The sequence below is a fragment of the Acartia tonsa genome, chromosome 4, assembly GCF_053477335.1.
Source record: "Acartia tonsa isolate MP-2025a chromosome 4, ASM5347733v1, whole genome shotgun sequence".
NCBI lineage: Eukaryota > Metazoa > Arthropoda > Copepoda > Calanoida > Acartiidae > Acartia > Acartia tonsa.
In genome coordinates, this window is record NC_137263.1 from 45,787,936 (window position 1) to 45,807,145 (window position 19,210).

Genomic DNA, 19,210 nt, shown 5'->3' on the forward strand with positions numbered 1-19,210 from the left:
TAGTTATTTATCGCATCGTATTATAAACAGCTTTCCAAGGATATAAATATGTACAATTACAAGATTAAAACCAGTTTTGTTAGCCCCGAGAATCAGAATTGTACATTTTTATATTCGTAGAAAACTGGATATAATACGATGCTCTACATAATTTCTCAGTATGGCTGAGAACGGGTTCTAATCCGTTGGATATTAATCGTTTTCCAGGTGATAATGGCAAATATATTTTGAAATATACAATATACAGTATTTTGTAGGGATCTTGAGGTATATGACAATAAACTATAAATTAATGTTCAACCTCAATAATAATAAACAAAATTTGAATTTTTGTTGAAAAGTGTGCAAACTTCTAGTTTGGAACCAAACAATCAAAATTCAATAAAAGAAAGTAAAGTTTTTTAGCCAACGGATAATTAGATCTGGGAAATAAACTAGATTTTAACCCCTCAATACTAATGCATATCGCCACCCCCCCCCCCCCCACTCAAAAAAAAGCTTTGTCCAATGTCTTCTTCCTTCCTTCTAGTTTTTTTTAAATGAATATTTGACTTCTTAATCACAGTATTTCCAAATATTTCCAAATATTATACATATATAAATATACCTATTAGGATCATTACCCAGCATATTACAGGTACAGGGGTCACACATACCCTCAACATATATAAATATACCTATTAGGATCAGTACCCAGCATGTTACAGGTACAGGGGTCACACATACCCTCCACATATATAAATATACCTATTAGGATCAGTACCCAGCATATTACAGGTACAGGGGTCACACATACCCTCCACATATATAAATATACCTATTAGGATCATTACCCAGCATATTACAGGTACAGGGGTCACACATACCCTCAACATATATAAATATACCTATTAGGATCAGTACCCAGCATGTTACAGGTACAGGGGTCACACATACCCTCCTCATATATAAATATACCTATTAGGATCAGTACCCAGCATATTACAGGTACAGGGGTCACACATACCCTCAACATATATAAATATACCTATTAGGATCAGTACCCAGCATGTTACAGGTACAGGGGTCACACATACCCTCCACATATATAAATATACCTATTAGGGTCAGTACCCAGCATATTACAGGTACAGGGGTCACACATACCCTCCACATATATAAATATACCTATTAGGATCAGTACCCAGCATGTTACAGGTACAGGGGTCACACATACCCTCCACATATATAAATATACCTATTAGGATCAGTACCCAGCATATTACAGGTACAGGGGTCACACATACCCTCAACATATATAAATATACCTATTAGGATCAGTACCCAGCATGTTACAGGTACAGGGATCATACATACCCTCCACATATATAAATATACCTATTAGGATCAGTACCCAGCATGTTACAGGTACAGGGATCACACATACCCTCCACATATATAAATATACCTATTAGGATCAGTACCCAGCATATTACATATGATCACACATACCCTCCACATATATAAATATACCTATTATGATCAGTACCCAGCATATTACAGGTACAGGGGTCATACATACCCTCCACATATATAAATATACCTATTAGGATCAGTACCCAGCATATTACAGGTACAGGGGTCATACATACCCTCCACCAGGGGCGTCCAACCTTTTTATTTTGGGGGGGGGTAAAATTTTTTTAAGGGGGGGGGGTAATTCGGTTTTGGGGGGGGGGGTAAAATGGCGCGCGAAGCGCGCCGCAAATTTTTTTTACCCCCCCCAAAATTTTTACCCCGGGGGTAAAATTTGCTTGGGGGGGGGGGGGTAATTACCCCCCCTGAAATCTGTTGGCAGGGGTAAAATTTGTTTACCCCCCCAAAATTTACCCCCGGGGTAAAATTTTTGGGGGGGGTAATTTAAATTTTATAAAAATTTTAGTATTAAAAATGCGCGCGAAGCGCGCAAAAATTTTTTTTGTTAGAGATTTTCTATTTTGGGGGGAGTATTTACCCCCCCAAAATTGTTTGGGGGGGGTAAATACCCCCTCCTCAATGGTTGGGGGTGCCTACGGCACCCCCAGGGTAGGGGTAAATCTTAAATGGGGGGGGAGGTAAAATGAAAAATTTTTTGGGGGTGCCTACAGCACCCCTAAATTCGTTTGGGGGGGGGTAATCGCCCCATTACCCCCCCCCCCCTTGGACGTCTATGCCCTCCACATATATAAATATACCTATTAGGATCAGTACCCAGTATGTTACAGGTACAGGGATCACACATACCCTCCTCATATATAAATATACCTATTAGGATCAGTACCCAGCATGTTACAGGTACAGGGATCACACATACCCTCCTCATATATAAATAATAAATATACCTATTAGGATCAGTACCCAGCATGTTACAGGTACAGGGGTCACACATACCCTCCTCATATATAAATATACCTATTAGGATCAGTACCCAGCATGTTACAGGTACAGGGATCACACATACCCTCCTCATATATAAATATACCTATTAGGATCAGTACCCCCCAGCATGTTACAGGTACAGGGGTCACACATACCCTCCTCATATATAAATATACCTATTAGGATCAGTACCCAGCATGTTACAGGTACAGGGATCACACATACCCTCCTCATATATAAATAATAAATATACCTATTAGGATCAGTACCCAGCATGTTACAGGTACAGGGGTCACACATACCCTCCTCATATATAAATATACCTATTAGGATCAGTACCCAGCATGTTACAGGTACAGGGATCACACATACCCTCCTCATATATAAATATACCTATTAGGATCAGTACCCCCCAGCATGTTACAGGTACAGGGGTCACACATACCCTCCTCATATATAAATATACCTATTAGGATCAGTACCCAGCATGTTACAGGTACAGGGGTCACACATACCCTCCACATATATAAATATACCTATTAGGATCAGTACCCAGCATGTTACAGGTACAGGGGTCACACATACCCTCCACATATATAAATATACCTATTAGGATCAGTACCCAGCATGTTACAGGTACAGGGGTCACACATACCCTCCACGGCATCTCCAAAGTATCCAGCCATACAGTGCTCACAGTTGAAACCCTAAATTTTTAAATATTTTAAATCTTTTGCTAAATTCTTAATCTAATTGAAGCAGGGACAACGGACATTTTTACACGAAGCACAAGAAAGATTATCGTAAACAGTATTGGATCTTTTTCTCGGAGGTTTTTTTCTCAATGTTTTTTCAGTTCGAAATAGGAAAATATCTAAGAAAGAAAAAAAAAACTTTGAAAACATAATCTTAATAGGAATAAGTCAAACTCATTAAATTTTCTAAGCAAACATAAAAGAAATTTAATAGAATGAAGGTCTAATAATGTGTTTTTATTCTATTTATGAAATTTTCTTTTCAAACTGTACTTTTTAAAAACAAAAAGTGCATTTGACTAATATTTTGCACGTGTGTTACATTACATCTAAAAATAAAATTGTTATATTTTTATTTTCGCAATAATGTCCAGAATAACGCAGCGATAACAAATTACCAGCTTTTCAAAAAATAATTCACCAATTAATTAAAGTTATAATTACTTAAGAAAAAAAAAGCTAAAATTTAAAAAGGAGCTACATATGGTAACATATAATCACTGAGACATTATTTAAATATGGCTATGACCCTAGCCTCTTGGAAAACATTTAACAAAATAAAAATAATAAATTCTCTAGCCTTTATAAAACATTCAATGATAAGTATAACTCAATCATATCATGGCTTAGCGAGATCTTAACGGACAGACAAAGGAACTTTTATACTTTATGTAATAGGATAAATCATAAAAGAACAAGGATGACAACATCCATAAAAGCGAAGCACTGAAACGGTAGGACAAACGGACATTAACACTTGTATAGTATCTGAACTGAAAAATCGGAACATAAATGTATAAATGTCGAATCAAAATTGTAGGTAAATTTGTTGAAAAACTGCTTAAAAACAGGATAATGTTTATGGACATACTTACATTTTTGGACTTGATTATAGAGTTGCTCGCTTATAATATTGTACTTTGTTGTCCCAGGAATCAATATACCAAAAATCAGATCAAACGGATAATTCAAACACTTGAAAATTTGTTGTTAAAAAAGTAGAAAAATCAACATGTTTAAAATGGACGTACGGACATTGTGGTAATGATTATAGAGTTGCTACACTTTCTAAATCGTACCCAACTACTACAGGAATCATCATGCAAAGTTTGAAATCGATAGGACAATTCTAACATGCCTAAATTAACGAATAAAAGCTATCTATCTCGGACGGACGTACGGACGGACGGACCGACCCTAATTATAGAAAAGCTTCGCTTTTAATAATGTAAATTTAAATTCTATAATTTACCTCAGTAAAGTAGAGACATTTAAGACATTCTCCAGACCTGGGATTACAGTTTCCAGGTTCAGAATCCTGCCAGTTACCAGAACAATTACACATCTTGCACTCTCCCCCGGGTATCTCGGGGTTGCCGAAATAGTTATCCGCACAAATGTCACAGCGCTCGCCGCCATAGCCAGGGTTGCAGTCACAGATGGGCTGGTTGGTTGCCTCGTCCAGATAGCAGCTTTCCGCGTAGCTGTGCCCGGTCGTCTTGATGTCAGGACAGGGACAAGGACGGCAGGGCACCTGGTTGGGCCCAAGGATAGGGTTGCCATAGTAGCCAATCTCACACCGTCCACAAAATCTGAAGGATAAAATTTTTTAAAACAGATTATCTTATTTTTTATTCTAAAAAGAATGACAGATAATAAATGCAGTTTGAAGGAAATTTATAAATTCACTTAAATTGTTACAATTAAATAATTTTCATACAAGGATACTGCGCCAAAACGTTTTTGCAATGAACGTTTTTCCCTAGTTATAACTGATAATTTTTAGGATAGAACTACAGTTTTTATTGCTTTTTCTATAATTGATATCTATTGATCGTAGTTCGTCATAAATAAATGCTAAAATGTTAAAATGTAATAATTAACTGGCAGAAAAGTGACAGACAAATTTAAAAAAATAACAATTAAAAATATCAAATAAATTGCTTACTCTCCGGTTGTATAATCCTTGCAGTCAATACACTTTCCAGTATGGGGATCACACGAGTATGCATGACCGTTACACTGGCACTGCTGGCAGTTCGGGAAGTTCCAGAATCCTGGGCTGCACTCGTCACACTGCCGTCCGTACGCGTTGTTGTCGCAGTTACATTGACCAGTTTCCTAAATATAATGTGTTGTGAATATGTCGTGTGGATGAGTTGCACCTGGACTTACTCTTATTTTGTCAACTCAAGGCTAGACTCTTGGTCTTTCACCTCATACCCGTGGTAGAGTACATAGCAGACAACCAACCCTTTGATTGCACGATCTTTGAATACATATTCATATAAACATTATGCTAAAAGTTAAAAATTGGAATTGAAATTAAAGGCAGTTTCCTTCATAGTGCCTGCTGGGTACTGACACCCCCCACCCCTTCCCTATATTTTAAATTGAAAAGGGGGGGGGTAATATTTCGTTTGTTTGTTAATTACTTTAAGTCAGGTTAGGTGAGGTTTATGGCATCTATATAGACTTCCAATCTTTCACAAACGATGTCGACAAAAAGAAAATAAAAAAAATATTTTGACAAAACCTCTTTGCAGCTAAACTACTATGAAACGGGCTATTTTAAATCACCATTCTAATTTATTTAAATTGAATTTGCTAGAAATTTTTATTATACTTTATAAATGAAATTAAAATTTTTATGAAAAAAGTAACTTTATTAAAAGTTTAAAATTCTAGACTCAACCATTTAACATTTTCCTAGTAAAAAATGAAAAGAGAGAACTTAATTAAAATGAATTTTTTATAAGCTGGAAAATATAAAGAAAAAGGGTAAATAGATTATAAATATATATAGAATAGTTTTAGTTTAAAACTTGTGTTTTTTTAATTAAAGGAATGAAAACACTGCACAATTTTCTTATCATTCACTAAAAGTTTTCTTTCAAAATAAAAACTTCTTTTCTTTCCCATCATATTGTGGAATATAACACAATTTTTTCGAATTACAAAAAAATGTGAAGTTTTTTATAGTAGCTATTAAAAATTATGTCATACTGGTCATACCATTGGTCACGTAAAATGTATACTGACCTACTATTGGTAATTTAGTCTGTGTATTGGCATATAATTAGTCATTCGTATTGTATGACGTCATTTTTTTTATAGGCACTGTAATTAAGAGGTAAAAAAAATATGTTTTTTTTGTCTTTAATTAATAAGATTCATTAGTTAGTAAAATACTCTATGATAAAATTGCAGATGAAAAGGTCGTCAATTCTACTAAGTGTTGCCCCCAAACGACAGATTAAAATCACTTATAGGTGTTTTTCGAATTAATTTACTTGTTGGTATAACATAGTTTTTGGCCATACCTGATTACAGAACTCATCCTTGGATCCCTGGTAGTGGCAGTCACAGCGGCGGCAGCCCTGGGAGCTAAATCCGTAGGCAGCGGGGGCACACGCGTCACACCGACGGTTCACAACCAGATTTTTACACTCGCAACCGCCGTAGTACGTGTGACATTTCTTACTCACTGACCCGGTGTCGCTGCACTCGCACGGACGGTCAAATGCACCTGAAATCAATTGGAATATTATTGTAGGTTTATTTTCATAAATTGCTTGTAATTCTGATTATATGTATTCTTTTAAAGTTTTAAAGATGTAGCGCCTGTTTATATTAGATTTTAATATTAATTATATTTTATTAGAAAACAAAAATATATTTTAATTTATAAACTGACGTATGGATATTAATTTGTTTATGTTATGTTAGAGTTTTATTTTAAAAGTAACATCCAAAATTTATTTATCTCCACGTTTATTAAACTTGATTTTATTCATAAGATGATATTAGTATTCAAGACGTGCGTTCTTTTGTAAGAATTGTCATAATTTATTTTCTGTGAATGTGCGCTAGATCTTAAGCAGTTTAAAATAATTCATAAAATCGGTAAGGAAAAGGAGCATAAATAAATACTACCTTCAAAAGTGAAATAAGAAATGGAGTACAGGATTTCCTCGCATCTTTTGGGCATTTCATCTTTTCTTGCAGGCTTGGCTATAAGGAAATGTTTCCTGCACTCCAACACTTCAAAATCTGTTCTATACTTCTCAGCCTCCTCTCGTCCCGGCGTCCAGCCAACTGCCATTCTACAAATTTAACAAATAATCAAAAACTATACATTTTTACTTTTTTTCAAATCTTAAAAATTCATAAAACTAATCCGTTTTGATTGCAAGATCCTTCAGTCCCTAGAGACCCTATATTTTTTTTTCATTTTACTATCCGCAGAACTCTGTATATTATAAAATAATAACTATTATCCATTTATATCTAATAGAATATGTGGTGCATTTTCTCAAAGTGCCTGTCAAGCACTGAAACTTATCCCCCCCCCCCCCCCAATTTTTTTTATATTTTGATTGGTTTTTCCCTGTGAGAATCCTTATCCTAACCTATCCTGACCTAAAGTAATAAACAAACAAACGAAAAATTCCCCTCCCATATTTTCAATATATGTTTATGAAAAATATTGGGGGTGGGGGGGGGGGGGAGGGTGGTTGTGCACAACAAGGCTTTTATGAAAACCCTGAATATATTACCTATTAATTCCCTCCTGCAGGTTTTCACAATCCAGGTTATCAGGAATAAGAAGCTGTTGTCCATACTCAGGTATAACTAGGGCGGCCTCATCTGGAGGCAGAGCACCTGATCCAGAACCATCCTGGTCATAATCCTACAATAACATTTTTAATAAGTTCCATGATATGTATATTTTTTAAGGGGGTCATTTTTTCGCGTATTTTCCGTAGAGCTGAGTGTTACTATTTAGTCAAATGTGCTTATTAATTCGAACTGTTGTTAATTATGACCATTTCATATTACATATTTAAATACATTCGGTCATAACTAGGAACAGTTTTACTAAACAGTAACACACAACTTTACGGAAAAAATCTGAAAAATATGATCCCATTCCCTATGTTTCTTAACTATTTTAGATAATAGGATGATTAAAAAAAAATTTTAAAATAAATCACAAGGACTAAAAAGTTTAATTTTTGTAAGTAGGAAATAATATATAACGAATTGAAGAATAATTATGCCGAAGGCCCGGGTTATTTATTTTTTGATTTTTAATTCAATATTCGTAGAAATTACCAGTATTACGTTTCTTTACACGATTTTTAGTATGGGTGACAACTGGTTCTAATCCAGCGAATACTAATCGGTTTCGAAGCCATACTGGAAATACCTATTTTTAGTAACTTTTCACAAATTTTTTTGGTATTATCGCATTACTTTATCGCATGATTAGTAACAGGAAGCATATAGTCCAAAATTTGACTGGCAGTTTTTCTTCAGTCGAAACATATTTTGTACCTGGATTTAAATAGATTTGTGGAAATTTCGGATCATGGAAAGAAAACGAAGTAGCGGGTTTCTTCGTATTTTCACAGTATCTTTTGATAGGTTATTTTAGGTTAGGTAAATATTAATGATTGCAGGGGATAGAAATAGGAGAAAAGCTACTTCGTTTTCTTTCCATGATCCGAAATTTCCTTAATAATAGTACAAATGAACCTTTGAACCATAGAACAACCTCCCCTCTCCTGAAAAAAAAGAACTACCTCAGATACTGCTGCTTGCTGACACAGGCGCTGTTTAACAACCAGAGGATCCTCCCAGTCAGGATTCATAAAGGGAACATCATTCACATCAGGTAACAGAGCAATCTGAATTTTACAATAGGATTACCTCCGTAATTACCTCTTAAGTGCAGGATTCTCCTTCAATTTTTAAGTGATCATCTAGAGAATCCAGAGCATCATCCGCATATAATAAGATGCGATACTCTAACACCCAAGTACATTAGCATTTCCCCTACTCTTAACTATTTTATTGCGCACCTGATGTAAGATTCGTTTTCATCAATAATAAAGACTTTGTAATAAAAAAACTAACTGTTTAATCTACATAAACCGATAGGAAATCAATTTTCTTAATAGACTTATAGTCATATGGTTTAACAAAAGAAACTAGAAAAGCTAACTACTTACTATTATCCAGATTTAAAAAATCCACAAGAAATATTAAAATATCAAGCAGACAGTATAAATAACAGATGGCAGGATAGCTGCTGCAAGCGTACTTTTCTATATAAATGGGCAAACGAGTTTGTATTGGAGGGTGTGAACATGGAATGAGGGATGCAATTTATAAACATAAATTGTTAAAGAAATTAGCATAGCTAATTAATTCGACAGACACACGGACAAATACAAGTTATAAACTAACTTGAATATAATAAACTTACCGAATCAATATAGATATTAGCCTGAGACGGCTGGGCCGGATCATACTGGTTGAAAAGCAGTTCAATCTGATACCGCTTACCAGCCTCCAGACAGAACATCTCATCCGCTTCCTGACTAAGCTGACCTGCAGGTAGCTGTAGTGATAGCGGCCCATCATTGGCACCGGCACACTTGCCGTTGGGGTCAGCCGGGCCGTCAACACGGATAAGCTTAACGGTCATCTTGTCCCAGGTATTCGGGTGTGTTGGCAAATGCGCATATCTGATGACCGGGGTGTAGCCCATAGTTCTGTGCACCTCGGGCAGGTCGAAGGTCAAGGTGGAGCCCTCGAACACATGCATGTATCCGAATCCGGTCCAGGTTGTTTCGCCTTCGGCAGGTTTCTTGCGTGTTACTTTGGTGGGCGGAAGCGCTGACCCATATCCCAGCTCACCCTCCAGCAGAAGATAATCGAGAGGACCAGTGAAAAAGAAATCCTCAACCTGGTCGCAGCGTCTACCCTTAATGTTAGGCCTGCACGCGCATTGGCCGGTCATTACGTCACAATTGTTGTCGTATGAACCTCCAGGATCGCAGTCGCAAGGTTTGCAGCCAAGAACATCGCTGGAAAGACCAAAATGTTCGGGTTTACATTGGTCGCAGTCTCGGCCAATCACATTCCTCTTACATCTACACTCGCCTAAAAATTGAACAAAGCTAGGAGAAAGACTAAACTACATAACTTTTGTGTCACTTTTGAGGAAGACGATTCATATGACGTCATATAAAGGGAAAAGAAAAAGGGAATGCCGTTTCTGCTACAAGTCAAAAGGATACATTTGTCATTGATTCTTCTTAATCAAATAAGGTAAAACTTAAAATAGAATAAAAACTTATTCATATTTCAGTAAACAAGGAATTGTAACTTTGATCTTTAAAAAAATGATTATGTCACTAAAACGTGACTTAAAACTTCCATATTTTGCATTAAATGCATAATAAATATATTTTAAATATAAATATTAACAAAACTGGTTAATCTTATAATTTTTCATTTCACTATCTGAGAAAAGCTGTCTATAATACGATGCGATAAATAACTATACCTGTTTTTTGATGACAACCCTCTAGGCTGACCGTTCCCAATGGATTACAGGTACACTGCTGGCAGGCGTCAGGATTCTCTGCTGTGAAGTTCCAGTAACCTGGAAAGGGACAAAATTTTGTGAAAATGCATTTGTATCTTTAAGCTCTTTATAAGCCTCTATAAAAATATTGTCATACAATACAAATGGCCTATGATAGTCAAATACCCAGACTAAAATACCAATTGCAGGCCAGAATGCATTCTAATATTGCCAGTATGACGTCATTTTTTATAGGCACTATAAAAAGCTTCGATTCTTCTTTTTTTGTGCCACCTCGTTTTGTTAAAATTAAAATCAAGACTACATAAATAGGATAATGGAAGAATTTCCCTATCCTAAATTATACAAAAACCCGCGACCGTGGCTCAACAAATAGCGATTCCGCACGTCGACGGGAATGAGATAGGTTCGAATCTCAGCCCAACACCGCGTAATAACTAAAGACGTTAAAAACGGTTCCTACTGCTGATATGTCTGATGCACAACCAAAATATTTAGAGTAAAGGAAATGCATTGGCCCATAAACAGGCGCAACTTATTACCATGTAAAGTTAGGACTTCTCTGTAGACGATCACTTTAAAATTAAAGGAGAATTTCGCCCTTACGAGTTAAGGTAAAAAAAATTATACAAAAATTACAATTCTGCCTTTGATAAAAGCATACCTTCAATACACCTATCACATCTAGGTCCTCCCGCATATTTCTTGCAGTGACAGGTTCCAGCTGTTGTTATTTCATCTGTCCAACCATCACAGATACCTCCATCAGTTGTACCTGAATACAATTCAAATTATTTTAATTAATTAATTTAATTTGTTGCTTTCATTTAAATCTATTAATTCATCACCGAAACACAATCTTAATATTTTTGAACAAAATCATTTCTAGCCTCTGTGGGGGGGGGGGGGGCTCTAATCCTGGGGGGTCCTATCCCTACGTGTAGCTATCACTGCAGGGGCGTCCAAGCTTTTTCATTTGGGGGGGGGGGGGTAAAAATTTGAAAACAAAAATTTTGGGGGTGCCTACTCACTTGGGGGGGGGGGGGTAATTACCACTTCACCCCCCCCCCCTTGGACGTCTATGGCTCTTCTAATCTTTTCCTAACCTCACTTAACCCAAAATCAAAAATACAGTTTTTTGTTTCAGATAATGCGTTTGTGGTCCAGATACAATGTAAGAGCTACTAATCCTTTTTAAAAGCGAAGCTTTTCTATAATTAGGGTCGGTCGGTCCGTCCGTACGTCCGTCCGTCTGTACGTCCGTCTGTACGTCCGTCCGTCCGTACGTCCGTCCGTCCGTAACAGATAGCTTTTTTCATTAATTTAGACATGTTAAAATTGTCCTATTGATTTCAAATTTTGCATGGTGATTCCTTTAGTAGTTATGTACGATTTAGAAAGCGTGGCAACTCTATAATCATTACCAAAATGTCCGTACGTCCATTTTAAACATGTTGATTTTTTTTACTTTTTTGAATAGCTTTTTTCGTTAATTTATGCATGTTAGAATTGTCCTATCGATTTCAAATTTTGCATGGTGATTCCTTTAGTAGTTAGGTTCGAGTTAGAAAGCGTAGCAACTCTATAATCATTACCAGAATGTCCGTACGTCCATTTTAAACATGTTGATTTTTTTTACATTTTTAACAACAAATTTGTATGTGACCTAATTATCCGATTGGTCTATTTTTTGGTATACTGATTCCTGGGACAACAAAGTACAATATTATAAGCGAAGCAACTCTATAATCAAGTCCTAAAAATGTAAGTATGTCCATAATCATTATCCTGTATCAAGCAGTTTTTCAACAAATTTACTTACAATTTTGCTTTGACTCTTATACATTCGCATTCTGATTGTTCAGTTCTGACATTATACTATTGGATGTTGTCATCCTTGTTTTTAAATATACACTTTAATTTTCCTTTAAATTTCCTTAAGTTTATAGTGAATGAATAGTTATTTGACTTAGAAATTTACAAAAAATATTTTGCTGGAGCCGGAGCCGTAATTTTCGTTCAAAAACGGCTCCGGCTCCGGACTAGATAAATAAAGATATTTATTATAAATTATAATTTGGTAACTCTGTTTTGTCATGTGCAAATGCCCTTTTTAATTTTTTCAGGTCCATTTTTATCCAAAAAAAACTTCAAAAGTCAAAAATAGACGTAAGGAAAAAAATATGTCGAGTTTTTCTTGATTTTAGGTCGGAGCCGGAGCCGCAACAAAATCAAACGGCTCCGCAACGTTGGTAAAAAGTATTAAAGCTTGAAAAGAAAGCAAATTGTTACTTTGGAGTCTGGTAAAATTAAAAAATTTAAGTAAAATTAAATAATCTGTAAATAAACTATTGATTAATTTATTTTTCTGAATCGGAAATTTAAGGAGGGAGACTTTAGAATTTATTCAAACAGACAAACAATAACGGCCATACTATAATTTTAATTATATTCAGTTCTATTTGCTAGAAATGCACATTTATTCTTATTTCCATTGGATTGGAAAAGTTTGATTTAAGTTTCCTTATTATTGGATATATTTATAGATTCTAAATTTGGTATTCTATATAAATAAAAGGCCCAACATAAGAGTTAACTTTTAGATAGTTGTAATGAAACGTACTTTTAAAGGCGAAATTTTTCTATGATAAAGGGTAGGTTGGTACCCCTGTCCGTCTGTAACGAATAGCTATTATCGGTAATTAAGGCATGTTAAAATTATTCAATAAATCCTAAACTTGGCATGATGATTCCCGTAACATTTGGGTATGATTTAGAAAGCGTAGCAAATCTATAATACATACCAAATTCCGTAGGTCCATATAAAAACGAGTTATTTTTACACTTTTTGACAAATATGCCACCTATTTATTTTTTAAATAAAGATTTGTAGGACAACAAGGAATCCTGTATTTATGCTATTTTGCAACAAATTTACATACAATTTTTAATAAACTTATAAATTTACTTTTTGTGCATTAAGTCTTTATTTTCGTTTGTTTTACCGTATGACTTTAGAACTTCACTTTAATGGGTGTTGTCATTCTTGTTTCTAGTATATTGTATATTGTTTACAGTAATAAATTGCAGTAAAAGATCTATGTAATAATCAACAAACCCTAAAAAATATATTATGATTTATCTATAAAATGAACTCTATTCCGCTTATGCACAGAAAATGGATGTAGAATATACGTGGATGATATATACAGGAGAAAAACATCAATTTAGGTTGCAATTTCTCCCCGCTTTTATTGGTCGGACAGTTTATATAGTAGAGGAAAGAGGATGGGGTAAAGGAGGGGGTGGGGGAGATCGTTATTTTTGGCCCGCTACAAAGTTCACTTTATTATAGAACCAGAAAATCTGGTGTAAGATCCAAGTAATTATACATCCATTGCACAGAATAGATTTTAGATGAAAGGAAATGGATTAGCTTGCATTTAGTCATTTTAATATAAGACAGGGATCTAAAGCGATAAGATAATGGCCGTTAAATAATGTACATCCCCAATAATGAGATACAAAATTACCCCCCTCCCTTTTGTAGATCAAAATTAATGGTTGAAACGTTTGGACACTTAACTTAATGAACCAACCAATCAAAAGGGATTTACAAGTCCCCAAGGTTGTTAAGTAAACGAATAAGAAAACGATTTTATAAGACTTTGGCGACTAGTGTAATAAACAGCCCAATGTCCCCTCCCCCCTGACTAAAAGACACAGAGAGAGGCTGAGGTTGGGGGGCAAATTTAGAGATAGAATTCTGTTAAAGAAAGGGGAAAAATAATGGAGGTAGGAATTAAAAAATATTTGCTAAATTAAAGAGAAATTATGTTTCATTCTAAATTACTAAATTTATATTTTAGAAATGAAAGAGATATAGAGGAAAAGTAAGCGTTATGACCGTAATATGTTTAAGGCTTACAAATAAAAATTGGGCCATCCTAGCATCAAAGAATGGCAGACAGACACAGACATAGAATAACTTCCCTCTTTAAAATTTTTTATATTGATAACCTCGGCGATAAGTCAAAATCGCCTCACAGAGTAAATATAATTTCTGTTAATAATTCCCAATGGTGGTATCTTTATGAACAGGTTGTCGACTCAGATAAACCATTACAATTGTTACAAGTCAATAAAAACAGACCGAATTAAAATTATAACTTACCACTAGGCTCACAATCACATTCTTTACAAATACTAGGGTCTGTCAGTGGTAGGGCAGGATCCTAAATTTAAATACAATTAGTTTTCATAATAAACTACCTCCTTTTAAAATTAATATGATGCCCTCAAAGTGCCTATTACGCATTGACCCCTCTCTCCCTCCACACACACAGCTTTTTTTATCTATATACTCTAGGCGCCCTAAAACTGCAGGGCTACCTCGTGCCCAATATAACCTAACCTATACTGAGTTAATGTAATAATCATAAAACGAAAATCTACCCCCCCCCCCATAATTTTTTATATGTTTTTTTTAAAATAGGATTCTTTCCTCATTAGGCATTTTAGGAAAACCGCAAAAAATAACCAAATCCTTGGCCAACAACCCTATAAAACGAGTATTAAAATTATAGATCTATAGTATATGATATACAGTGTGTTTTTTTTTATGAGAACTTTTTTGAAAGAAATTTTAACCCACTTCTAGTTATCAGAATTTAATGATTAATGGCTTATTTTCTTCGTTTTTTAAGGCAATTAATAGAACAACAAAAAAATATTTCAGTTTTTATTTAAAAAGAACAGTAAAATCCAAAATTCAAAACTTAGTGGTCACCATCTAAAAATGGTTTTAGAGCATTTTTCTTGTGCTCAAATCTTCTGCCTCCTTCTTTGAGTAGGTGTATATGATCTCCATTTCAGCTTTGTTCTTAGAATAAGCCATATTTTGTAAACAGAAAAACCTAGCTCTCTGCTTGCATCTCTGAGATGTGCATCATCCTTGGATTGAAAGTAATTATTAACTTGTTTTATGTCATCGTCAGGTATTCCATTTCCCTGACGTTTATTAGGCTGGGCATTCCCACCACTGTTTACAAAACGCTGAATTACTCGTCTGAAACAACTAATGTTTGGCACTTTCTTGCGGTTAGTAGGACAAAACTCTTTTTGAAAGGCTGTCTGAAGCAATTTGATATTTTTCACTTCGCCATACTTAAAAATTATCCATACATGCTGATCAGGAGAAAATGCAGGTTGGGGTGCCATGACGTTTGTGTTTGTCACAACGTAATTAAAAGATTTTTTAAATTTTTCTTCGCGGATTTTCAAATTGCCTTAAAAAACGAAGAAAATAAGCCATTAATCATTAAATTGTGATAACTAGAAGTGGGTTAAAATTAAAAAATATAAAAAAAACACACTGTATATACAATGTGTTTCAGAAAAAACTGCGTTTTCCAGTTTTGGGAATCAACCAGAAGGAGCATGAAAAAAATAATTATAGGCCCATATTCTCTGTAAAAATGTACATAACATTTACTTAAGGTGTTTTTCGATATCTCTAAAAATGTGGCTGTACTGATAGGTACATGTAGGTTAAAAATGCCCAATCCTTAATCTGTGACAACAATTAAATTCAATTAACTTATTTTTTTGCTACTTATAGGTTGAAAAGTACAATATTAAGTTAATCAAAGGTTAAATCAATGTCCCCATTTGAGATTTTTTACATATTTTCTTTTTTTGGCTACATGCAAAGTGCTTTTTAGGTTCTTCAGAATTTAGTTTTTTCTATTTCTCTATTTCAAAGACATTTTTCATAAAAAAAATCTCTTTTAATTTGATGCGCATTTATAAATAAAACAAGTCACTTTTTAATTCATTTCAATATCTTAAAAAATAAGCAAGCTATCTTAGTTTGAAAATGTCGTTAAAAGTGCTTCTAATTATATTTATATTAGGTTAATATGTCACAACTGTCAAATCAAAAGGGATTAAGAGATTAAAAGGGGAGGGGTAGGAGGAACGGTTATGAGATCATAATTGAATGATCATAATTGAATCGTAACTAAAGCAAAAATAAAATTGATCCATATTTTTATAGAGAATAAGAATATATAATTATTTTTTTCATACTCCTACATATACAGATAAATACCTGCCCCTCTTTCCAAGGACCTTTTTCGTCTGCTAGCAATATGTTTTCTGCTACTTTACTGTGTTGATATTTCCGACACTATTGGTTGATTTTCAAAGACCCAATTGAAGGTCCTTGGGATGGGGACATGCTGTTATTTAACCCCTTCCCCCTTTAGTGTTTTACTCTAATATATAAGTTGTAATAGCCTTAGCTTAAAACTTTAAAAACAAATAAAAAACGGCTATGATATGCCGAACTTAGCTCAATGACACTTTATGAAAACCATCGGTTTAGTGGTCTTTAGGACAATACAAATAACGAAGAGACATCTGAATCTAACCTTATAATATCCAGCTCTGTGTTATGATGACACTCCTCCCTGTGACAAGTGCTAATATTCTTATAATTATAATATCTAACCTGATAATATCCAGCTATACACCACTCACACTGTCTCCCCTCTGTGTTATGATCACACTCCTCCCAGTGACAAGTGCTAATATTCTTATAATTATAATATCTAACCTGATAATATCCAGCTATACACCACTCACACTGTCTCCCCTCTGTGTTATGATGACACTACTCCCTGTGGCAAGTGCTAATATTCTTATATCCAGCTATACACCACTCACACTGTCTCCCCTCTGTGTTATGATGACACTACTCCCAGTGACAAGTGCTAATATTCTTATAATTATAATATCTAACCTGATAATATCCAGCTATACACCACTCACACTGTCTCCCCTCTGTGTTATGATGACACTACTCCCTGTGGCAAGTGCTAATATTCTTATAATTATAATATCTAACCTGATAATATCCAGCTATACACCACTCACACTGTCTCCCCTCTGTGTTATGATGACACTACTCCCTGTGACAAGTGCTAATATTCTTATAATTATAATATCTAACCTGATAATATCCAGCTATACACCACTCACACTGTCTCCCCTCTGTGTTATGATGACACTACTCCCAGTGACAAGTGCTAATATTCTTATAATTATAATATCTAACCTGATAATATCCAGCTATACACCACTCACACTGTCTCCCCTCTGTGTTATGATGACACTACTCCCAGTGACAAGTGCTAATATTCTTATAATTATAATATCTAACCTGATAATATCCAGCTATACACCACTCACACTGTCTCCCTATCTGTGTTATGATCACACTCCTCCTAGTGACAAGTGCTAATATTCTTATAATTATAATATCTAACCTGATAATATCCAGCTATACACCACTCACACTGTCTCCCCTCTGTGTTATGATGACACTACTCCCAGTGACAAGTGCTAATATTCTTATAATTATAATATCTAACCTGATAATATCCAGCTATACACCACTCACACTGTCTCCCTATCTGTGTTATGATCACACTCCTCCTAGTGACAAGTGCTAATATTCTTATAATTATAATATCTAACCTGATAATATCCAGCTATACACCACTCACACTGTCTCCCCTCTGTGTTATGATCACACTCCTCGCATACGCCCCCACTCTTGTGACCAGTAGACTAAATTAACAATAAAATAAGAAGCTGTTTATAGTGCATATAGGCCAGTATGACATCATTTTTATAGGCACTATAAAAAGCTTCCTATTTGGGCGAAGCCTTTAAAGCTTTCTAAACTGTAACATGAATAAATATAAGTTTGAGATCGATAGGAAATTTTAACATGCCTAAAAATCTGTTAAATCTACGTGGAATGCATAGCATAAATAGATTTGCATTACATATATGTATATGTATAATGTATATCGTATTTATTTACTTGAAAGCAAAATTAAATTTAATTATTCTCCAAATATAAATTCTAAATGAAAGTGAAGCGAAATAGATTTCAACATAGAATATTTTGTATTTATCAAAAAATTTATTTATTGTCTGAAACAAATGTTCTTTCCAAAAAAAAAGCTTATGAGAACATCATAAAATCATTTTAAAGTATGGCTGCGAAACCGATCAATATCCGCTGGATTAGAAACAGTTTTCAGTCATACTAAAAAATCATGTATAGCATCATCTTACAGATAATTTTCCAAGAATATTATATACAAGTTTTTTACGCGGGCTTTCGACCCCTCGAGGCTAACAAAACTGGTTATAATCTTATTATTATTTTTTTTAATATCTGCGGAAAGCTGTCTATAATACGATGCGATAAATAACTATTCATTATCAGCGGCACAAGCCTAGTGTATTTGAGTATGTTGTATTATTAGTTCTTCCTTTCAAATATATTGTATCAAATATTAAAGTATATGAAAGCAAATGCAGGGTGGCCACAGACTTTTTTTCAAAATAGTATAAAATAGTATGCAAAAAAAAAGTAAATAGTTTGCAATAGTATGTAAAATTTTAAAAAATAGTATGCAATAGTATGTAAATTTTTTAAAAATAGTATGAAATAGTATGCATTTTAAACAAAATAGTATGAAATAGCAAGCATTTAAAACACTATAGGGCCTTAAAATGTTGGTTAGCTATCAGGAAATCATTACTTTCTTGTCTTATTAGATTGAAAAACATAGTA

The 19,210-nt window shown here is 34.5% G+C and overlaps 1 protein-coding gene across 1 annotated transcript in view; it reads right to left on the minus strand.

The window, feature by feature from the left end:
* LanB1 (laminin subunit beta-1) overlaps window positions 1-19,210 on the minus strand; it is a 59,294-nt gene that overhangs the window by 8,942 nt on the left and 31,142 nt on the right. The window contains exons 12-23 of the mRNA XM_080158489.1: window positions 18,097-18,189; window positions 14,729-14,789; window positions 11,219-11,329; window positions 10,513-10,611; window positions 9,427-10,106; window positions 8,741-8,845; window positions 7,712-7,845; window positions 7,089-7,258; window positions 6,476-6,681; window positions 5,101-5,273; window positions 4,405-4,744; window positions 3,004-3,104 (exon numbers count right to left, since the gene is read on the minus strand). Coding sequence (XP_080014615.1) covers window positions 3,004-3,104; window positions 4,405-4,744; window positions 5,101-5,273; window positions 6,476-6,681; window positions 7,089-7,258; window positions 7,712-7,845; window positions 8,741-8,845; window positions 9,427-10,106; window positions 10,513-10,611; window positions 11,219-11,329; window positions 14,729-14,789; window positions 18,097-18,189 — 2,273 coding nt within the window. The remainder of the gene's footprint in view (window positions 1-3,003; window positions 3,105-4,404; window positions 4,745-5,100; window positions 5,274-6,475; window positions 6,682-7,088; window positions 7,259-7,711; window positions 7,846-8,740; window positions 8,846-9,426; window positions 10,107-10,512; window positions 10,612-11,218; window positions 11,330-14,728; window positions 14,790-18,096; window positions 18,190-19,210) is intronic.